This window comes from Coloeus monedula (assembly GCF_965178545.1).
Source record: "Coloeus monedula genome assembly, chromosome: Z".
Classification (NCBI taxonomy): Eukaryota; Metazoa; Chordata; class Aves; order Passeriformes; family Corvidae; genus Coloeus; species Coloeus monedula.
This window is the reverse complement of record NC_138822.1, coordinates 1,025,912-1,045,873: the sequence shown is the minus strand read 5'-3', so window position 1 is coordinate 1,045,873 and position 19,962 is coordinate 1,025,912. Positions and strand designations below refer to the sequence as shown.

Sequence of the window (19,962 nt, the reverse complement as noted above, 5' to 3'; positions counted from 1 at the left end):
GGGGCGGGGGGTCCGGCGGTGCGCGGGGCGGAGGCCGCGGGCCGGGGCGGCCGCGAGTCCGGTCCGCAGTTTGCGTCTCTCCGGCGCGCTCCCCGCTCGGCGGCGCGGCGGCGGGGGGGGGGGCGGCGGGCGCCGGGAACAGCCGGTTGTTTAAAATCCTTCTCGAACCGTTTCTAATTCCCCCTCGCGCGGGGAGCGGCGCGCGGGAGGGGGGGGCGGGGGGAGGGGGCGGGGCCGGATGCGCGCCCCGTCCATCACCGCGCGGGGGGCGGGCCCGGCCAATGGCGCGCGCGTGTGGCGCCCGTCACCGTGGCGACGGGGCCGGTCCCGGGGAGGCGGTGATGGGTTGACAGGTGCGTGACAGTCGGGAGCTTCTCCGCAGGCATGTACGGCAAAGGCAAGAGCAACAGCAGCGTCCCGTCCGACAGCCAGGCCCGCGAGAAGTGAGTGCCCCCCCCGCGCCCCCTCACAAACTTTGCGGCGCTCGGGGGCCCGGCCCGCGCTCGGGGGCGCGGGGGCAGCGGCCGCGCTCGGGGGGTCCCCGTGAGGGACGCGGTGCCCGCGTTCGGTGAGGGGTGGGGGGGGGGGGCACGGCGGTGCTGCCCCGGCCCCGCTCGGGACGCTGCCCCGCGGTACCCGAGCCCCGGCCCCGCAAGGTGCCGGGACCCCTCCGCTAACAAAGAGCCTGGGCAGGGGGCCGCGTCCCGCCCGTCCCAACTCGCCGCCTCGCAACTTTTGCCCGGCCCCGCATTGTTCGCTCTCGGGGGGGGGCTCGGCGCCCGCCCCGCCGCACAAAGGGCTCCCCGCGCCCCCCGCCTGGGGCCGGCCGGGTTCCCGCTGCCTGCCCCAACTCCTGCTGGTTTTATTATTTTTGATTTCCCCTTGCGCACAAACCGCCCGGGCGAGCCGCGCTCCTGGGTTCTGCTGCCCGCGGAGCGGAGCGGGGAGAGCCCGACGGGGAGGGCTGGGGGTGCCCCTGACCCGGGCACCGCCGGGGAATTAGGGAGGAAAACCCAGTTTTTGGGAACGGACGGCGTCTCCCCAAGTTGTCCTGTAGCGGCAGCGACTTGGCGTGACCGAGGCCGGTTTGGCACGGCGGGGGTGGAGGGGGAGGAAAAGCCCGTGCGAGGAGGAGGAAGAGGAGGAGGGGGACGAAGTGTATCGGAGGTGGGAAGGTCGGAGTAAGGCTGCCGAGGGGGTCCGGAGGCGGGGACCTCCGTCCAGAGCCCAGGTTCACACCTCTCTGTTCCAAAAATCGCATCGCTCCGGAGCTGGTTCAGCACCGGGATCCGCGCTCCGGGCACGGCCGAGGAGTTTCCCTTCAGGCAGCTTGTCTTGAACCTTCACCTAAAAGTTTTTGTTTGTTTGTTGGGTGTTTTTCTTTTTCGTGTGTGGGGGGGATGGGGGGTGGGTTTTTTTGGATTTGGTGGTTTTATTTGGTTTTTTGCTTTTTTTTTTTTTTTAATGCTGGGTTAGTTCTTTTTCGTGCGTTTTTATTTTTGGTTTTGTTTGGTGGGTTTTTTAAGGGACTTCCTAATTCCAGAGGCTGGCATGCACGCTTCCTGCAGCAGTAGCAGGCCAGGCATCTCTGTTTCTAGAGGAGAGGGAGGTGGTAGGGGGAATTTAAGGCATTTGACGATTTCACACCTAACTTTGCCACGGGAAAGTGGAGGGAGACAGAGGCAGCCCTGACGGGAAGCGTTAATTGCTGAGATGGAGCGGGAGACGCAACTTGGGCTCTGAAATCTGATCAACTAGTGGCACTCCTTAGTTCCAGTGGAGGGATAATTTTAAAAATAATTGCTTAACCGGCTAGTGGAAGCACTGTTTATTTGTCTTAGGAAAATTAGGGAATTAAACCATTTCCTTGTGCTACATGGTTGCTGGTGTTTGTCAATACACTTGGTAAATCACTGAAGGGCACAGTGGGATCTCGCAGTGGGACTGAAAACAAATCCATAGGGCTGCTGTGTGTCGGATCAGATGAAGATCATGTTGTTTTAATTCTGCTTTGCAAGAGCTACCCGGCATAAGCCACACACACAAGTGCTCTGGTCATGGGGCTGAAACTTTAAACAGTTCTCAGCCGTATTCTTTCATTGTAGGTGATTTTTCTTCGAGGTTCTTGGTGCTGTAAAGCACGTAATATTTCGTTTGGTCTGAAAATGCTTGATAATTTTCAGGGCAAGCTTGCCAAACGGACTTATTGCCAAGTAGCAACTGCCCTCCAAAGTAAAGTTATGAGGACCTGCTAGATGGTGCTGTTCGATTTAAATACACGTTGTCTCCCACTCAGAGCTAACAGCTGGGAATGTGGGCTCCTCACATGTAGATTATTTTATGCAAAACACCGAAATGGTTTGTTTTTACACGGTGGACCTGACAGGTCGGAAACTTCATGGTCGCACATACTTACAAATGAACTCAGCTGGGGGTTGGAAATATCCTCTTTCTCCCCCCTCCTCCTTCCTTCAGTGAAAAAAAAAAAAAAAAAAAAAGAGAAAAAAAGCTTTTAGGCTTGCTTTATGATGTGGAATACCATTATGTATAGTCTACATTCCAGATTTTTTGGTATTACATCTCTAAAAGTTTCTTCTTTCTGATCAGATCACATCCTTGCCATTTGCATATGCTTTCTTTCTGACTTTCAAAAAAACTATGATTGCTTTTTTTTTTTTTTCTCTTAGGACTTTGTTTTACAGCCACGCAATGCTTGTCCCAACGTAAAGCATGAGTTTTTGTTCCACTCAAAAAAAAGTGCCTGTCCAATTAAATATCTCTACAAAAATACAGCTCTGACTTCTGCATGAGATTGTGTTAATTCGGAAACCACAGAGAAAAACACATATGTTTGACTGATACAATAAGTACTTATTTAATCAAGGAGAGTGGGATTATAATTATGTTTCATTTCAAAGTTTTTAGAACAGAATATTCAGCTGAACGCTGGCATGTCTCTTCAAGATTTTAAGTGCCTAAAATTTGTAGCCAGTAGCCAATCTCCAAAACACACTTGTAATAATTGAGGAAATAAAATTTTTTAAAAAATTACGCTCTCTTACTTTTTAATGGCCTGATTATGTGGACCATGTCTCTTCCCCATGAGGATTTGTGTCAGTGAGAGGACCAGGGTGTGAAAAGCTTATTTATCAAGTGTGGAAAAGATGCGTGTTGTTCAGCTGCTGTTTGTGATATTTGTTGTGATATATTTTACAGAACAATCCAGTGCCAAGTGTGTTTTGTAGCACGGTGTCTTGCTGTGTGCTGCCTTCAGTATTTGTGTCCTTTGAGGTTATGTAATTACTATAAAAATGAACAAGTTTTGCCAGCCATTTATAATAGCCCTTGGCAAATCTTCAGTTCCAAGATGGCATTTGTTTTATGGTCCTCCTCTCTTTGTCCCTCCTGCTTGACCTCTGGGGTGAAGTGCCTGTGTTCTTTAGCTCCACAACACGTGTGAAGTGTGGGTAGCTGAATTTGGGGGCGACAATACCGAATTTTGTGCCAGAGAGGTGCAGCACAGCGCAGCTGGGTAAAACACCGAAAGTGAGGGCACAGGATACCTGTGAGCCCTGAGGAAGGTGGAGAGGAAAATCACGGGAGTCTTTGTGCCCCCTCTTCTCTCTGGAACAGCTGTGCCTTAATTTTGCGCTGTGTCCATCCCAGTTGCTCAAGGATGGAAAAGTTGTGTTAAACAGTAGCTCTTCATCACAACGCTGTGCCGGCTCCACCTGAGAGCCGACTACATTGTCAAAGGAAAAAAGACTAAAGAGTATCCACACATCCTCTACTGTTATCTCTTCACAGCAACTATGAGCAATCTTTCTTGATTTTTTTCCCCCCCTTATTCCTTAAAATGGGAGTATTTCAGATTAGGAGCTTGGACCTGCCAACGTTTCACTGAATGGTGAAACTCTGTAAATTTTTAATCTTTGAGAAAAGAGGACCAGACCACTCAAGTTCCAGGTGCAAATGCTACTATCTGTTTATAGATAAATAATATTTCTAGTTGAAAATATGTATGTAGAAAAGCAGTTTTAAAAAATATACAAGGAAAACTAAATTCTGGTGGGAATATATGTTTTGAAATCAGTTTGCCTCATATTCCAGTGGTCTTCTAAACTAGTCCTCTTCCCAAGAAGCCCTTAACCTTCTTGGGGCTTGGCAGACTGCAATTTCATTTGTTTTAAAAGGATGCCTTATCAAAATATTGTTTCTCATCAGGTCTGTTTTGGGCAGTTGGCTGTTTGTACGTACAGTTCCTTTGTATGAGTGGAGTTGTTTGGGTTTCTTTTTTCATGGTTTTTTTTTTTTGTTTTTTTCCCTTCAGATTTGAAAATACTGCATTGCACAAGTTTACACAGTTAAGTCACCTTTTTCCACTGCAATGTTTGTAAGCTACGTAAAAAGAGGATTCAGATAAAAGTTAACTGGCTTCAGTGACAAATTTGCTGCTCATCCCTGGGAAATGGCCACGTAGTTTTTTAAGTTCATGGTGGTAAAAGATACATTAATTTTTTTTTTTCCCTCTTTGAAGACAAATCTGGTAGTTTCATCCTGCCTGTTTTAGAAAGTTTGGGTTTGACATTTATGCACTGATTCCGTCTGTCAGGTCTGACTTGTAAAAGCTGCAGTTGTGCTCCTCAGGGAGTCTATGGATATCAGGCATTTTAGGAGAATATACCTTTTAGCAAAGTGTGCAGAAGGGAAGGCTCCGGAATTAGTAGCTATTTATCACTAGTTATTGTTGGCCATGTGCTTCAGGTGCTCCCTTACTCTGCACAGGTGTCTTGGGAGCACATGAAAATGTTTCAGGGAATGTATGTGCTGCCGTTCAGATTAAACAGGTACACAGTAGAAATTCATTCTGCTTAAATTACAGGCATATGATACTGTCACACATATTAAAGCAGCCAAGATTTTACTAACTCTGCCAAACTTCCACTGTTTGGGTGGAAAAGTTATAATGCAATATTTAAGCCTTGTGCCAATTTATTTAACTTGTTTGTGTGTAAAACTTCAGTTGAAATGAGGCCCGTTTTGAAAATCAGGCGCAAAAAAAAAAAAAAAGCGTTTTCCAATGTTTTAAAAGTTTTCGCAACTTTTGCTGTGGAAGACCGATGATACTCCTCTCCTTCGAAACGCTTGAAATCTGGTTGAAAAAGAAAAGGATGCGGGATTTGATTCCAGGGATATGTCTTTCTCCCATTTGCATGACAAAGCATCTGAATTTAGCCAGGATACAAGCCTTTTCAAAAAGATGCATTTGCATATGCTTAGGGCTTACTGACTGTAATCGCTGAATATTTCATCTTCGCTGGGAGGCAGCAGATCCTGGGATCAGAGGGGAGTAAAACTGGGGCTGGGTGGGAAGGAAAGTGTAGATGTGAGCAGCTGGAGCCTGCAGCTGTGAGTTGCCAGGACACAGAGATAGCAGGGAGCATGGAGGACACGGAGTGGAAATGGCCAGTCTGGAGAGGGGAGATAGAGAACTGCTCCCTAGAGAACCGGCCCTGGGATCTGGGATCGGGGATCTGGCTGCAGCATCTGGACCAGGGACACAGACCTGGCAGGAGGGAGCAGAGCCAGCACAGCTAGGAGGCAGGTCAGGAAGCGGGAGGCTTTTGTTGAGTTAGGAGGAACATTCTGTCCCTCCAAGTGCTGGGAAATGACCATCCCCTTGCTGCCAGGAAGGACTCAAGAGAGCCGAGGTGTAAAATTTGTTGTCTTGCAAGGTAAAACCCTACTCACACGTATGAGATGCCAGCTGACCGACCGAGGGGTGTGTGGCAGTCCTGGAGCTGCATCTCAGGGAAGTCAGAACCCTGGGAGGGAAGGGTAGGATTTGCCCATCAGAAGCAGCTGGAACAGTGTGTCTCTGCAGTGTCTGAGTGCTGTACTTGCATTCCCAAAAATGTTCTCTTAACTTGGAAAATGCGGATATATACTGAGCGTATTTCTCACTTTGCCCTCATTTGCATGTTCACTGAATTTTTTTCCCTCTGGAAAAAAAAGCTCTGGGCTTTTTATTGTGCAGAGAAGAGCATTGTTTTGGTAATGAGCAGCTATTTGATAATTTGCTCTTTTGCTGTCTTGCGGTATGTGCCTTATGGCTGCCTTGCTGTTTCATAATACGACTGTTCCTACAGGAAGATTGTGTTGTTTCTTTGGTGCCCAGCTCCACTGTGTCTCAGCTTCACCTCTAAAAATAGGCATCAAGCCACTCCTGACCGACAGCCAGTTTGGAAGTGGCACTAAGGTGCAGAAAAGCAAAAAGAAAAATGTTTATTGGTTATTGGGTTCCCAATTTGAGGTATGTAGCCCTGAATTTTTTTTTTTTTAATTGGTGTATCACATAAACCAGGAATGCATATGGACAGCTTCCACTGTCTCTCTTGCCACAGGATGAGATGCCAAAGGAACTGTAGAAATGTAGTATTTTTTTGAAACCATCTCTCTTTTGGTTCTCCTTTAAATTGGGGAACACACTCAGAAGTTATCCAGGCTGGAGAGCTGCACTTACCTGCAGCAGGACCTCTCCAGGCTGCTGTGCTTCGGGAGGGAGACTCACAATTGCGTGATTGTGTGGTTTGGGGTGACTGTGATTGAGTACAGCCGCTTCCTGGGAGGGTCACTGCCCTGCACAGCCTCGTGGGGTACTCTGCAGGCAATGAGCAATGGCTCAAAGCACCTCGTTTTTAAGGGTTTTCTGCTAAAGCTCCTTTGGGCACAACCAGATGACATTTTTTCTCCACAAATGTTCAGGAGCTATGTCTACAGAGCCTTCCAGCTCCAGTGTTGCTTGGGGTTAGGACCACTTGTTTCCTCCTTTTTTTGGTGCACAAACATTCCAGGAAGGAGTGCTGGTCCAGGCTGAGTCACAGCTGAGGGTTTTTTTCTGCTCAGTTGAGCCACTGACCCATAAGTCCAGGCTGTTCAGGCAATGGGCAAGGTGGTGTTTCAGGTCCTGATTGAAAATCATCCTCAGATAGTAATAAACGTGTAAAGTCAGAAATCTTAATGACCTCTGTCCATCCTTCTCTAGTCTTTGCGGTATTTCTCACTTCCAGGAAGGGAACAGGTGAGAACATAAAATGTCCCTTTCTAAGAAAATGAAATATGGCAGTAGTCAAGACCATAGAGTCCTAGCTTTTCACTTTCCATCGAATATAAAAATAAACGGAACATTTTTGTGGTGGATCATTTTTTTTCCCTTTCACACCTTCTGTGGTTCTTGCCTCTGGACTGTTTTTGGGTTTTCTCCATATTATTAGTAGCGTGTCCAGAGCAGAATGAAATAATTACCTCTCATTTGAAATAATATAGTTATAAAACAATCCTGCTAATACTCCCTGGAACACTTGCATGTTTATTGTTGTTGGGAGGGCTTGTTTGTTTGTTTGAGGGTTTTTGTTTTATTTTGTTTTTCAAGTAATCCATTTTTTCAGTCACACATGCCCTCCAGGTTCTTTTTGCAACACAGCTGCCTTGCCAATTATTCCCCATTTCATATTTGTGTAGTTGATTTCTTAGTCCTAAGCATGGTACTCCACATTTGCCTGTATTGAATTTTCTGTTATTAACTTTCCCTTTTCTTTTCCTGTCCCCAGAAGGGCTTGTAATCTTTCCTGATTTGTCATGTACACTTCTGTATTTTCCTACATACCACTCATTAATGGATGTCTTTCACTGGAGTTGGCTTAGGGTAGCAAGAGCTTTCTTGAAACGTTCTCTCTTCTGTAGAAACACGCTGTTAGTGACTCTTACATCATTTATTTCATGTGAGTGTACCCTGATTTTTCATTTCATGAAGATGCTCGCTGATGCAGGTGTCATGTGATAGGCTAAGAGCCGAAACTTAATATTTTAACTTTTCCACATGTTCCTCCTTGCCCACTGCCCACTCTCCCAGGGAACCCAAACTGAGCTGACATTTCTTTTCCTTGACAGATAATGTTGGCCTCTTGCCTTTCTGTTCTGAAGGTGTTTCTATCCCCGAAGCCCTTCCTTTCCTCTCCCTTTGCCCCTCCATTCCCTGTGCCCAGAGCGACCTGAGCCTGTTGTGGAGAAGCCTTTGGCTCCTCCAAGCCCCAGCTGCACACAGCTTTGACATACACATCTTCTCTCTAGGAAAGCCAGCCTTGCTGGTGATAAAAGAGCAAAAATTTAAATTAATATCATTTACCTTGCCCATTTTTTTTCTCTAGGCTTTCCAAAGTTCTCTCAATCTTTCTTTGGGCAAGAGTACAGGGGTCTTTTAGGGTTTATTTTTAAGCTGAAGCCACCTGTGAAAGAACACTGTGACACCACACTTTTTTTGCCTCACCTTGTTTCCTGTGCAAATATCAATTGAAAACTACAATTTGAGAAAATCCAGGTTTCAGAAATCACATTTCTGATGGCAGATATAGTTTGTCAGCTGTGGTTGTGGGTAGTGGGCTTAACTCTTCTATGCATTGAATTCATGGGCTGCTTCATCCCATCCTTGCTAGGCTTTAAATCTGCCTTTGGGCTTGTGTCTTGGTGGTTTTTTGAGTTTGTATGGGTCTGGTTGAAGTACAGTCCTTGATGTTAACCCCAAACTCTTGATGGGATTGATCAGGCCTAAATTGCCAATGAATTCCTAACTTGCTACTCAGGCTTGACTGTTTCTTTTCTTCCTTTTTCCTATTCCTTAATAAAATATAGTCTTTGAAAGAAATTTCCATCATGAAGAAGAAATTTAGGAAGTTACTGATTACACCATGTCCTATGCTTTACATTAATTTCCATTTTGTTTCCAATGCCTCTGATTCTTGGGAGAGATTTCACCTTAAAACCAAACCCAACCCCTCTAATTTTCATAGAAAGAATCCAGTGTTTTGAAAATACAGAAGCAATAAGTAATCAGTACTAATGAGTTCCCAGTATATGTAAATTCCAGTGCATGTAATTTCGTTTTTATATTGCTATTGATAATGTCTTGTTACTAGCAGGTGCATTTTTATATTGATATAATGAATTTGGAAAGTTAATAAGAATGCTCCACTGCTGGAATGAAGCATTTTTACAGGTAATCAGAAGAAGGTAAAAGGCTCTCTATGTTTTCTGTGGTAAACACCTTAATGCTTATAAAAAAATGTTGGGTTTTAGTCTTGAAAACCTGTTTTATAGGTTAGAAAAAAATTCCAGCAACATCAGTGGCAACCTGAAGTAGCCTGTGTTCCTTTCCTTGGGAGGGGCTGTGCTTTCTGAGGAAGATTACTAGAGTACAGAAATTGAACTGTAATTCCTTACTAAAATGTTCTGGATGGTGTTGGGACAGAGTGGACCATGTGGCTGACAGGGGGTGTGATTGTGTCATAAATACGGGGGGGATTTGTGAGGCTGACACCTGACGCTCCTCAGAAGCTGTGCTTTATCAGATCCCTGTAACAGCAACAGCAGGATTTGAGAAACCAAAGCCCCACTTGATTTCTCCATGATCGATCTGTATTTATGTTCTTCTCCCAGCTAACTCTCAAAGGGTGGGTGCCAGCTTTGGATGGCTCCTGTTCGGGTCAGCCTTTGAGTGGAGGTGCTGATGGGGAGGTGCTGGTGCTTTTTGCATGGTTGGAGTGTGGGTGAGTTACTGAAATTCCATCAGGTCTATCAGGAATAATGAAGCTCCCTTGCCAAATCTGGAACTGCCCTGGAAATGAAGGTTATGACTCCTATTGTGTGTCACTTGAACTGTTTGGCCCTTTTAATTGCTTATTGTTTAATATTCCTTGAAATGTGAATTTGGGGAGGGTACGTGCACGTGAAGGTGATGTTAAAAAAAATGTAAAGGCACATATCCCAGCCTGAGGCATTTGGTTTTCCTGTGTGTTTGTATGCACATTGTAAAAGAATACAAATGAAAGTTCTTTTTCTGGGTTGGAGTAGAAGTACATGATCAACAAATAAACACACAGAGCTTGCACACAGGACAGTTGGTTAACAAAAATACAAAGCTGGAAAAGATGAAGGAGAGCTTCTGATCAGGAGATGAAGAGCAGCGTTGGAAGTTTGGAAATGTGCCTCTGGTGATGGTAATGGGCTTGACAAACTGAGCTGAAAGGTAAAACATGCTGGTGTTCCTGACTTCTGATGCAGCTCCTCAAATCCAGTGTCACTTCTAATTGTGTTAAATGTACATCTAATTCTTTATGAAAGAAAGATGTTTACTTTTACGAGACCATTATGTGTAGACAACCATTATGTTGCATCCACAAACTTAGTTATATATACTTCAAAATATTTTTAGAAATAATATGAGGTACTATGATGCAGCAAAACCCAAATAAGCAAACAACTCCCAACCCCAAATAAAACTATCTTATGCTTCAAAGATGCAAGATTTAAGTAATTTGTCCAACTGTAGCTGGGGAACATAGAACAAGTGAATGAAAAAAATATTTTGAATGGTTATTTAAAATAGATGATTAGAAACAAAAGCAGACTGGAGTCCTGGATGCAGATGTATTCCTATTAAATGCAGTAATTAAAAATAGTTGTTTATAAAATGTTACCTATATTCCCCCAACAGACCTGTAAATCTGTAGTAAATAATTCCAAACTAGAAAACAAAAAGAAAGATAGAAGTTGCCCAGTGCCAATCTCCAGTTCTGGGTGGGATTACTCATTTAGGGGGAGAAAAAAAAAAAATAGAAGGTTTTCTTGTCATAAAACCTTAAGTATTTTTCCTGTAAAACAATGTCAGTGGATTGAGCAGTTTTTCACTCATATCACTGTCTGGTAAAGCTCTTACAAAATACTTCAGAAAGTCAAAAACGGACTCTGTGGTTTCAGTACTTAGACTGTGAGCCAGATAAATGCATTTGAAAATGCAGGGTCATGGCTGCAGCAGCTTGTGGGAGTACCTGTTCCATATTTTAGAGAGCAGATCGTGCAGAAGGGGCTCCCTGATTGAGCAGCACAGGGATGATCAGCAGCAGCCACAGGGAAACATACAGAGCTTGTGGAAGTGTTTTGGTATTATTTTCTGTTTAATTTCTCTTTGCACAGTGTACACATTCAGTGGGCAAAGCATAATTAGAGGGGCTCTCTGGTGTAGTGTGTTTTTACAGAGAGCTTTGCCTTCTGCAAATGGTTGTGGGCTGGAGTGAGCACCGGCACTTAATGCTCAGCACAAACATTGGAAATCCTCAGTAATTCAGGGCACAAGTGAAAAACTAATTGAGGAAACTGTAGGGAAACCTAACCCATGGCAGTGTCAGATGTGCCTCGGGCTTCCTGACACCTTATTCTGAGGCATTCCGAGGGTGTTGTGAAAGGAACCAAGAAATGAGATTAAAGGGACCAACAGTGCAACTTGGCAAAGTAGTTGCTGTGTATTCTGCAGCCTCAAAATGGAAGTGTTTTCATGTTCTTCCTGCCTTTGTGATTCAGCTGTGGATTTCAGCTAAACTTCAGTCCAGTTCTGTGACAGGCAGTTTTTAGCAAGCCCACAACTTTCTTGGTGTTTCTCGTTTCCCAGTCCAGGAACATATCTGAAGGATTAACGTAGCTGAAGAGAGGTGACCATCACATTCTCCCAGCACTCATTTTTCTCCCTGTATTGCCTTTGTGTGTGTTTATAGGTGTATGTATGAATGTGTATAATCATTATATATCAAGGGTTGATATCTTTGTCTTTAGACCAGGCAAACAGGCATCACTTGCATGCGTTGAATCGCAGAAGCAGATTGGTGGAAAAAAAAGACAAAATAAGCAACAGTTTTGATTCAAATATGGAATAAAATTAGAAGGGGCATTTTCAGAGTTAACAGAGTAATGGCACTCTTGGTCCACTTTTGAGCTGGTCCAGTGTCAGCCTTACACCCGTGTCATGTTGCTTGGTATGGAAACACAGAATTTACTGTGTCCTACCTGTTGGTTGTGTAGTGACTGTAGTTACCTCACCAAGGCTGATTTTATGTTTAACACCTGTATTTACTGGTCTTTAGGATCAATATTCAACACCTGTATTTACTGGTCTTTAGGATCAATATTCAACACCTGTATTTACTTCTCTTTAGGACCAACAAAAGGAGTACCCAACAACCCAGCTTCTTAAAGCAAAGTTTTTGTTTAGAGCAGTGTGAATGAAGGCCTCTGAAAACAGCAAGAGCAGGCCATATGTGTAACTGTTTTCTGCCTGGGAATGCACTACTCCCCTAATGCTAATCTGGTAGAACAAGCTTTTAATTCCCCCAACAAGCTTCCATCCATGTTTCTCCCTGGACAGCACCCCCAGCAACTGACAAGTTTATCCAAAAAGAAATTAGTTTTTTCTTACCTTTTGACAGCCCGAATGACCTGAAGAAGCTTTTGTGCTCCAAAGGTTTATTCTTTCTCATTTGCCCACTTGGTTTGTGTGGGTTTTTTCCCTCCAGGTCTATTGATTCTGGCTAGGGAATGACAGAGCCTCGCAGTGTGGTTCCAGGGCTTGGGGGAATGCTGAAAGCAGTATAAAAACCAGGATGAAGGGTTCTGTTCTGTTTTCTCACCTGGTGGTGGTGCGGGGGGACCTCAGATGGAGGGAGAGCTGGTGCTCTTAAGGTAGCTTCAGATATTTTAGCTAAATGTGAACATTTGAAGAGGATAGGACAGGTGTACCACTGTTTGAAACAATACAGAAGCCATCTCAAGGATCAAAGTGTGTTTGAACCCTCTTTGTCCCACAGTCTTATGGCTGTAATGGTAACAGATAAAAATTCTGTGTGTTCTAAGCTAATACGTGATGTGCCTGGATACTCAGATGTGCTGCTGGGACAAACCTTCCTGTCTCTTCCCTCAACTCACTCTTCAGCACAGGAAGCTTCCCAGCACCCCTGTGTGTCTTCATCCAGCATGTAAAAGTGAAAAATTATTGCTACAGACTGTTAGAAAAAGATCTTTCGGGGGTGTGATACAATCCATGAGTTACGCTGCAACATTCCTCAGAGAAGATGTTGAGGTGTCCTTACATCGGAGTCAAGGTTTTTTTCCTTTACGTTCAAAGATTGAAATTCAGTAAACAACCATTTCCCAGCCCACTCCTACTGTTCTGTATTTGTATCCAAGGGTCCAAGAATATGTCTGCCTGAAGTGGCTGGGATCTGAGTATTTCCTAGTGGCAGAGTTTTTTTTTTTTTTTTTTACTTAATGTGACGCAGTTTGTAAAACTAGGTAAATTTCATCAGTCTCCTGGGCATTCAAGTGATGTTCAGATACAGACTTGCACCAGTACTCTCTTTCTTTCCTGAGTTTTTATTTCTACAAGAAATGGGGATGTTGGTGTGCAGAAGCATCCTACCCTGCTGTGGGATACTGCAGGGAAGAAGGCGCTGGAGATGACTCTGAAAGGTCCAAACCCTTTTGAGTGTCTCTGGTGTGTGACCCAAAGTGATGTACAAGCGTCAATTATGTGATTATGAAATGGTTAGACTTATGATATGCTGTAGCCATATCATTCCTCTTTATGCAGTTCCTCCAGCTCCATCCACAATGAAGGAATGGGATGCTGTTGTAAATGATTTGCTGGTTTAGTAGTCCTAAGACACCATGTTTGCTGTGTTTCCTCTGTAGCTGAGACAAGCCCATACTGCTCGCCTCCTTTTTTCTTCTGAGTGTGGAAGGCTGTTAAATGTTGGCGGTTTGGGCTTGATTTTTGATACCCTGCCTGCCCAAAAATGGAAGTGATGTGCATGTGTCTGCTTGCAAACCAAAGCCAAGCTGGCTCTGCTAGTTCTGGGTTTTCTCACTGGACTGGGTCAAGGTAAGTTTGAGAAATACGTAAGAAATAAAGAATGCAGCCCATGACTGGAAATACTGGTGGCTAAGAGGTGAATTTGAAACATCTTCAGCCTCGCAGTTCCTGCTGTAGGTGTTAGGAGCCTTCTGGAGGAGCGTCCCACTAACTTCAGGAGAAGGCTCTAGAAGCAGCCATTTACTCGGAGTGGTCATTTACTGTGTCTGAAGCCCTTCAAGAGGCACAGGGGCTCCCTCAGGGCAGGGGTGTGTGTGTGACAGCTGCTGTGGTGACCCTTTTGGGAGCTGAGCTGGAGCTGGGAGTTGCTGCTCTCCCAGCAGGACTCCTCCATTGGGTTTGAGTCCCTGTCCCCACTTCCATCCTTCCATGCACTGTGTGCTGCATGTTGAAAGGGGTGAGTCACCTCTTTTATTATGTTTTGAATACTTTCCTCCCAAATGTAGTTTATTTTCTGCAGGGAAAGGAAAGAATTTATGCTGTCCTGGTTCCTTATTTTTATCAGAGCTCTTGCTAACAACTTCCAGCTGAGGGAGTTCTTGATATTTTTAGCCTGAGATATTTAGCTATTTGAGCCTCTCTACATGTTTTCCCCCTGATATATATTAACTGGAGAGGGGGGGGATGGTTCTTGTAAGTTAATATATTCATGAGCATGCCTGCCAAATTGCCCACACTGACTCCCAGGAAACTGAACACTTCAGAACTGGGGGGAAGTTTGAGTCTTGGTCTGAAGTATTTGCATCAGCTTCATTACTCCATTCTCTGATTGATGCTGCCATAGCTGTGTTCTCAGTGAAGCTTCTTTTTTATTTTAAAAGGTGGTGTTTGAATAAAAAAATAGATGTAATTGATTTCTGCTTAAAAACACAGAGAAGTAAATAAACTAAAAAGCAGAGAATCATTAAATGGGATATTGCATTATGAAATACTGTTTATTTGGAAATACCTTCCTTCTCTTTTCTGTTTTCCAAGCAGCAGAATCCTCACTCTTATTACCAACTGTTTTATTTGGTGTCTGGCCTGTTATCTGATGGAATTCTTCAATATTCCAGATATTGTACTTGATGGCACATCTTACAGCATTTTCAAGTTTCTGAATAACCCTACCTTTCCCTGAAACCTACATGAACACTGCTTTGAAAGAAAGTATAAAAAAATCACTTACATTGACCTTTTGCCTTTAAGAACCACCTCAGCCTGTTTAACCATAATTTCAGAGATCCTACTGTCATCAGTTCTTTTCCCAACAAAGTTCAGACTCAAGATGAAAAGCTGCCGATTTGCCTCAGTGTACCGTAGTGATTCCAGCAACTGCTCCAGCATTGTTCCTGTGGGGCTGGGGAGGTGGGGGTGAGAGGGACAGGTGGTGGGAATCATGCTCAGTTTAAAAGGAAAATTAAATGGGTGTTTGCTGTTAAATACAAATGGACCCTAGTGCCTTTTCTCTGCATCCCCTCCAAGGTGTTTGTTTATATGGGACAATACATCCCATGGCCCCTGCTCTGCAGAGTGAGGAGATGACTCTGCCTTCTCTGCAGAGGCTTTGTCTGAGTGTTCTGGTTCCAGTCTGCTCTGTAGCAGGAGTGGGAGCTGCTCGAAGGCTGCAGCAGCCACCAGGATGTAACCCATTAACTGGGACCAGCTGGGCACACGTCTGCACTGGCAAGGCTGCAGCAGCTCCTCACCACCCAGCGATTCCTTTACTGGAAGGGACCCTGAACCTTCCAGTAGCCATTGGCAAAGCTGAATGAAGCCTTAAAGTTGCCACCCAAAATAGTACTGTGGGTGTTGGAGTTATTTTTGGGGCTGTGTGCCCAAGGGTTTTTAAAATGTTTTTATATATTTAAAAAAAATTTAAATAGTGTTTGTTTAGTCCTTCCTGCCCTGCTCCTCCCTGAGAGTGGGCAGTCATGAGTCCCTCCTCAGACACAGCTTTCTGCTAGAGGATGCAGTTCAATATAGGTGCACCAGTTTTGTTTGTTTTTAAAGGCCAGGATCATGTTGTACCCACAGCTCTCACCTCACTCTTTTTTGCACAGAGGGTTTCTGTGCACCCCTGAGTGCATCTGTTCATGACAAAAGGTGGTTTTGGGCGAGCTGCTGTTGTTTGGAGCTGTCAGTCTCCGGCTCCATGATGAGTGATGCTGCTGGGAAGCTGTGGGGCACCCTACCACCTCCAGAATGCTGTTTGGGCCATGTGAGGGCTTCTCAGTGGGACTGAAGGATTAACCAAATACTAATCTTAAGCTTCTTAATACTTAGCGAGAAGTCAAAATTTCATTACTTTTAATTGTTTTGTAGCAGGCTAATATAATTACACTGTTGGCATCTTGATTGGAAATTTCTTTCTCTTTGCAAATCCAGTCCTAATAAAGTTTTAAAAATTTTTTTATATCTATTTTGCTGCCTGAATTTCCTGTGCAACTTGTTTTAAGCTGCCGTGCAAGTTGCAGGGATCCTAAATAAACTGAGCAGCTGACTCATTATTTTTGCCATTTGTACAAATATTTTTTCCAGTGGTCCTTCATGAACATGAGAAGTTCTCTAAAATCCTTGCAGTAAAGGGATTCGTTACAGAAAAGCTGCAGTGAGCGCTTTCAGCTCGGTCTATAAAAGTTTTGTAGCCTTGTTTCAAGCTTGTATTTTAAATCTCTTATTCTAATAGTGACCGGGCCGGCTCTTATTTGCTGATGAGACCTGACAAGATCGTCATCCATGTGATTTCGTTTGTTGTTTTCATGGCAGCCCTGGGGAGGGAAATAACTGGAGCAGGAATGAAGCTGTGCCCTCCTCCAAAGCAACCTGGGCGCTGGAAAACAGCAGAGATTTTAACAGATAAATATGTATTTATGTAGAATGCACATGACACGCGGGCATCAGCAAAACCCTTCAGCCCAGGTGGGATAAATGGGAGACAATCACCCTCCCGGGGGCCAGGTGGAGCAAGATGCACTGGAATTTGGGGAACTCCGAGTGCTTTGTCAAACCGGTTGTTATCGATGTCTCCTGTTAATCTTCCATCTCCAAGTTGCTGGGTTTGAAATTTAGTCCTGGTGTTGTAAAGTTTGTACCCGCCCATTGTTCACCTTGAGGGACGTGTGAAAAGCACCTCAGGGGGCTGATGTTCCCCCTCTCACCTGCAAAAGGTCACGGGATGCATGAGAAAGGGAAAAGCACCGGCCTCCTGAGCTGCTCTGAAAAGCTGTTTTTAGAATGAACACGCAAATACTTGGCATAGAAGCATCAGGGGAGCAAATTCCTTGTTTAGGGTAGTGTGTACTGAATGCTCCAGCTTGAGATTGAAGTCACAAGCACTGATTAGGGGGTTCGAGGATGGGATTTTTTTGTTTGGTTGGGGTTTGGGTTTAGTTTGGGGTGGGTTTTTTGGGTTTTGTGGGGGTTTTCTGTTAGGTTTTTTGGTGTCTTTAGGGGTTTTTGCTTGATTGGTTTGGGTTGGTTTTTTGTTGGTTTTGTTTGGGGGGGGATTGGGTTGGGGGTTTTTTGTTGTGTGTTTGTTTGTTTGTTTTGAGTGGTTTTGGGGTTTTTTGGGTGTGTGTGTGTTAGCTTGACTTGAGGAGAGTGATACCACCTCAGGATCTCTCCATGCCGTGGTCAAATCCACATTAGTTTTATACCCTATCCAGGCGTTTGGTGCCTCATATACAAACAGTGCCAAGGTATGAAGTCTGTAACAGAGATTAGTAACTGAGTCCAAACATCGCATACTTCATCAACATTTGTTCTGGGAACAGCTGACACATCTTGAAATAAGAGCAGTATATTTTTTCTACTGTTTTAAATGAAATCCTTTTGTAGGCTTTTGAGTGAAAAAAAGCAGGAAAGCACATTCAGGTCTGAGGCAAACAATGAAAAATTGCAGCTTCTCAATAACCTTTACTCCTGCATTCCTTATAATTATTTCACTGATGTTGGCTAAGGATGAATATAGAAAGAAATCATTGTTACTCCTTGTATTTTCCTTCCAAAACCCTCAAAACTCTAGTATTTGGTAGGTCTAATGAAATCATCACTGTAGAAGTGTGATCAAACTCACAAACAAGCAGCAAATGTTGCCTTCATTAATTCCATGTGAGGTTTCAACAAACAGGCAAGCAATGGCTCATTTTTATTAAAGTGAGGGGGTAGGATTGCTAAAACAGTGAAAGGTACTGAGAAATGTTTCTCTTGTTTCAGTGAGTGGCCCTCAGTGAAATGAAGAGGTGGAAGTGACTCTTTTTGACTTAAGATTTTCAAGGGTGGCATTGAGAGCAGGGCCTGGCTTCTCTTCTGGGGTGGCAGAGCCCTGGAACAGCTGCCCAGGGAGGACCTGGAATCCCCCTTTCTGGAGACATCCCAAGCCCACCTGGACACGTTGCCATGTCCTGTGGAGGAGACTGTACCCCTCCTAAAAACCCAGAACACAAGAAAGGTGTGATAACCACCTGGATTCTCTTGCTGTGCACCAGCCAGGTCTCTGCTGTCTGCACGTGGAAGGGAGGAGTGGTCTTTGTAAGGAGATGCTGCTTTTCCCTTCTTGGCCATAACAGATCTGGTTGGTAAAAGGTTTGGTTTTGGGTTTTTATGGATTGTTAGGAGGTCTGGTAAGCACTCTTAACTTTGCTTACCATCAGTCCCAGAGCTCCCATAAGGCTTAAATTTGTTCTGATAGTTGATGCCCATAACGAGCTACCTTTGGAAAACGTATTTTATTAAAAATTATCTCCCCATGGCTGTTTTACCTTCAGGGAGGATTTGGGAAATTGCAGAATTCCCAATAGAAATAACTTGTAAAGGGAGGTTGCATGGGGCTCAGATTTCTGTTACTTTCACAGTAGCAAGACTTGTGCAGCTCCAGATTCTCCCTTTTCTCCTCATGCTGCTCCCTTTTTCCTGCAGTCCCACATATCTAGGGATGAAAAGAGACCACAGAGTCTGACAGACACCGCAGAGATTAACATTTCCAAATGCATCTCCATCTCTTTAAGTCTCATGGTTGATGCAGTTCGAGGTTTACCCACCTCTTGTTATCCCTTTTCAAGGGCATTTCATTGTGAGGTTTTTGCCATTTCCTTTGGAGCACAAGAAACAGAGTGCCTGGGTTTAGGTTTCAGTCACAGTAAGGCTTGTGCTCTCCTGGAGAGGGGAGCAATGAGGAACCACAGAGTGGCCACCTCCTGAAAAGCAAGGGCATTATTTAGGTCAGAAGCACCAGGAAAGGAACACATTGTGAAATAATGAGCAGTTTTAAACTGTGCTGATCTTGCCATGGTTGTCTTGAGGTTCCCATTGGACTTTACAGATCTTTATCTCAGGTTTGCTTGTTCAGTTGTTATTCCCATGCATGCATTTTTTTTCCCCACATAAGATTGTTGCTTTATAGTCTGAGTACGCCTTCAAAGCTGCACATCTCCAGGGACTCGATCTTCAAAGGATTGGATACCTGCATGAGAGTCTTGGAAGGGTTGTGTTCATCTCCCTGGAGGGTGCTTAAGATCTTTTTAGTGACTGAAAATCCCAATGGGTTTGGCTTGTTGACCAAGCAGTGGAAAGACTGCATCTACTTGTACAGGCATGATGGAAATAGCAGGAAATTCTCTGCTGTGTTGGCACGTCCATTTCCTTGCTAGAAGGAGACCAGAGGCTGCCTGTAGGGGATGTTGAAGCTCTTGCACCCCAGTGTTGTCACTACAGCTGTGTTCCTTCCTGCTGCTCTCACCCCCAGCACTGCTGCTCAAATTCCCACCTGGTACCTCCATCCATCCAGTTCTAGGCTATCTTGCCAAGGATATTAAATGCCACATAATGTGTGTCATCCTGTGGTTGTTCCTCTCCGTCTTTCCTAGTGTTTTCGTCTACCTGAATGCTCTGTGTTAGCTCTGCTTACTTTTTCCTGACACATCTTAAAAAACAGTGATTAGTCTGTCTTCATTTATGAACTCAAAGCTTCTTTTCTCTTTATTCAAATAACAGAGTTATTCCCTTGTCATCTTTCCCATGGGCTTCATATAGGCAAGAACTTGTTGGGTTTGTTTTTCTGTTTGTACATTCATGTTAAGTTAGGTGATACATAGAAGGCATAATTTAGATCTGAAGAGGACATTTTTATTGTTAAGGACAGGCATTTTTCACATGTACAAAGAGCAGCCTTGACTGTGATTTATATTTCTCATTGACTTTAAATAGATGAGTAGTTTTGAGCTGCATGA

The 19,962-nt window shown here is 44.4% G+C and overlaps 1 protein-coding gene across 26 annotated transcripts in view; it reads left to right on the top strand.

Annotated features, from left to right (window-relative positions):
• Positions 1–329: 329 nt before the first annotated feature.
• SSBP2 (single stranded DNA binding protein 2) overlaps positions 330–19,962 on the top strand; it is a 122,706-nt gene continuing 103,073 nt past the window's right edge. For all 26 annotated transcript variants that reach the window (XM_082301046.1, XM_082301045.1, XM_082301040.1 and 23 more), the window contains exon 1: positions 330–443. In XM_082301046.1, the coding sequence (XP_082157172.1) occupies positions 385–443 (59 nt within the window). In that variant the 5' untranslated portion in view covers positions 330–384. The remainder of the gene's footprint in view (positions 444–19,962) is intronic.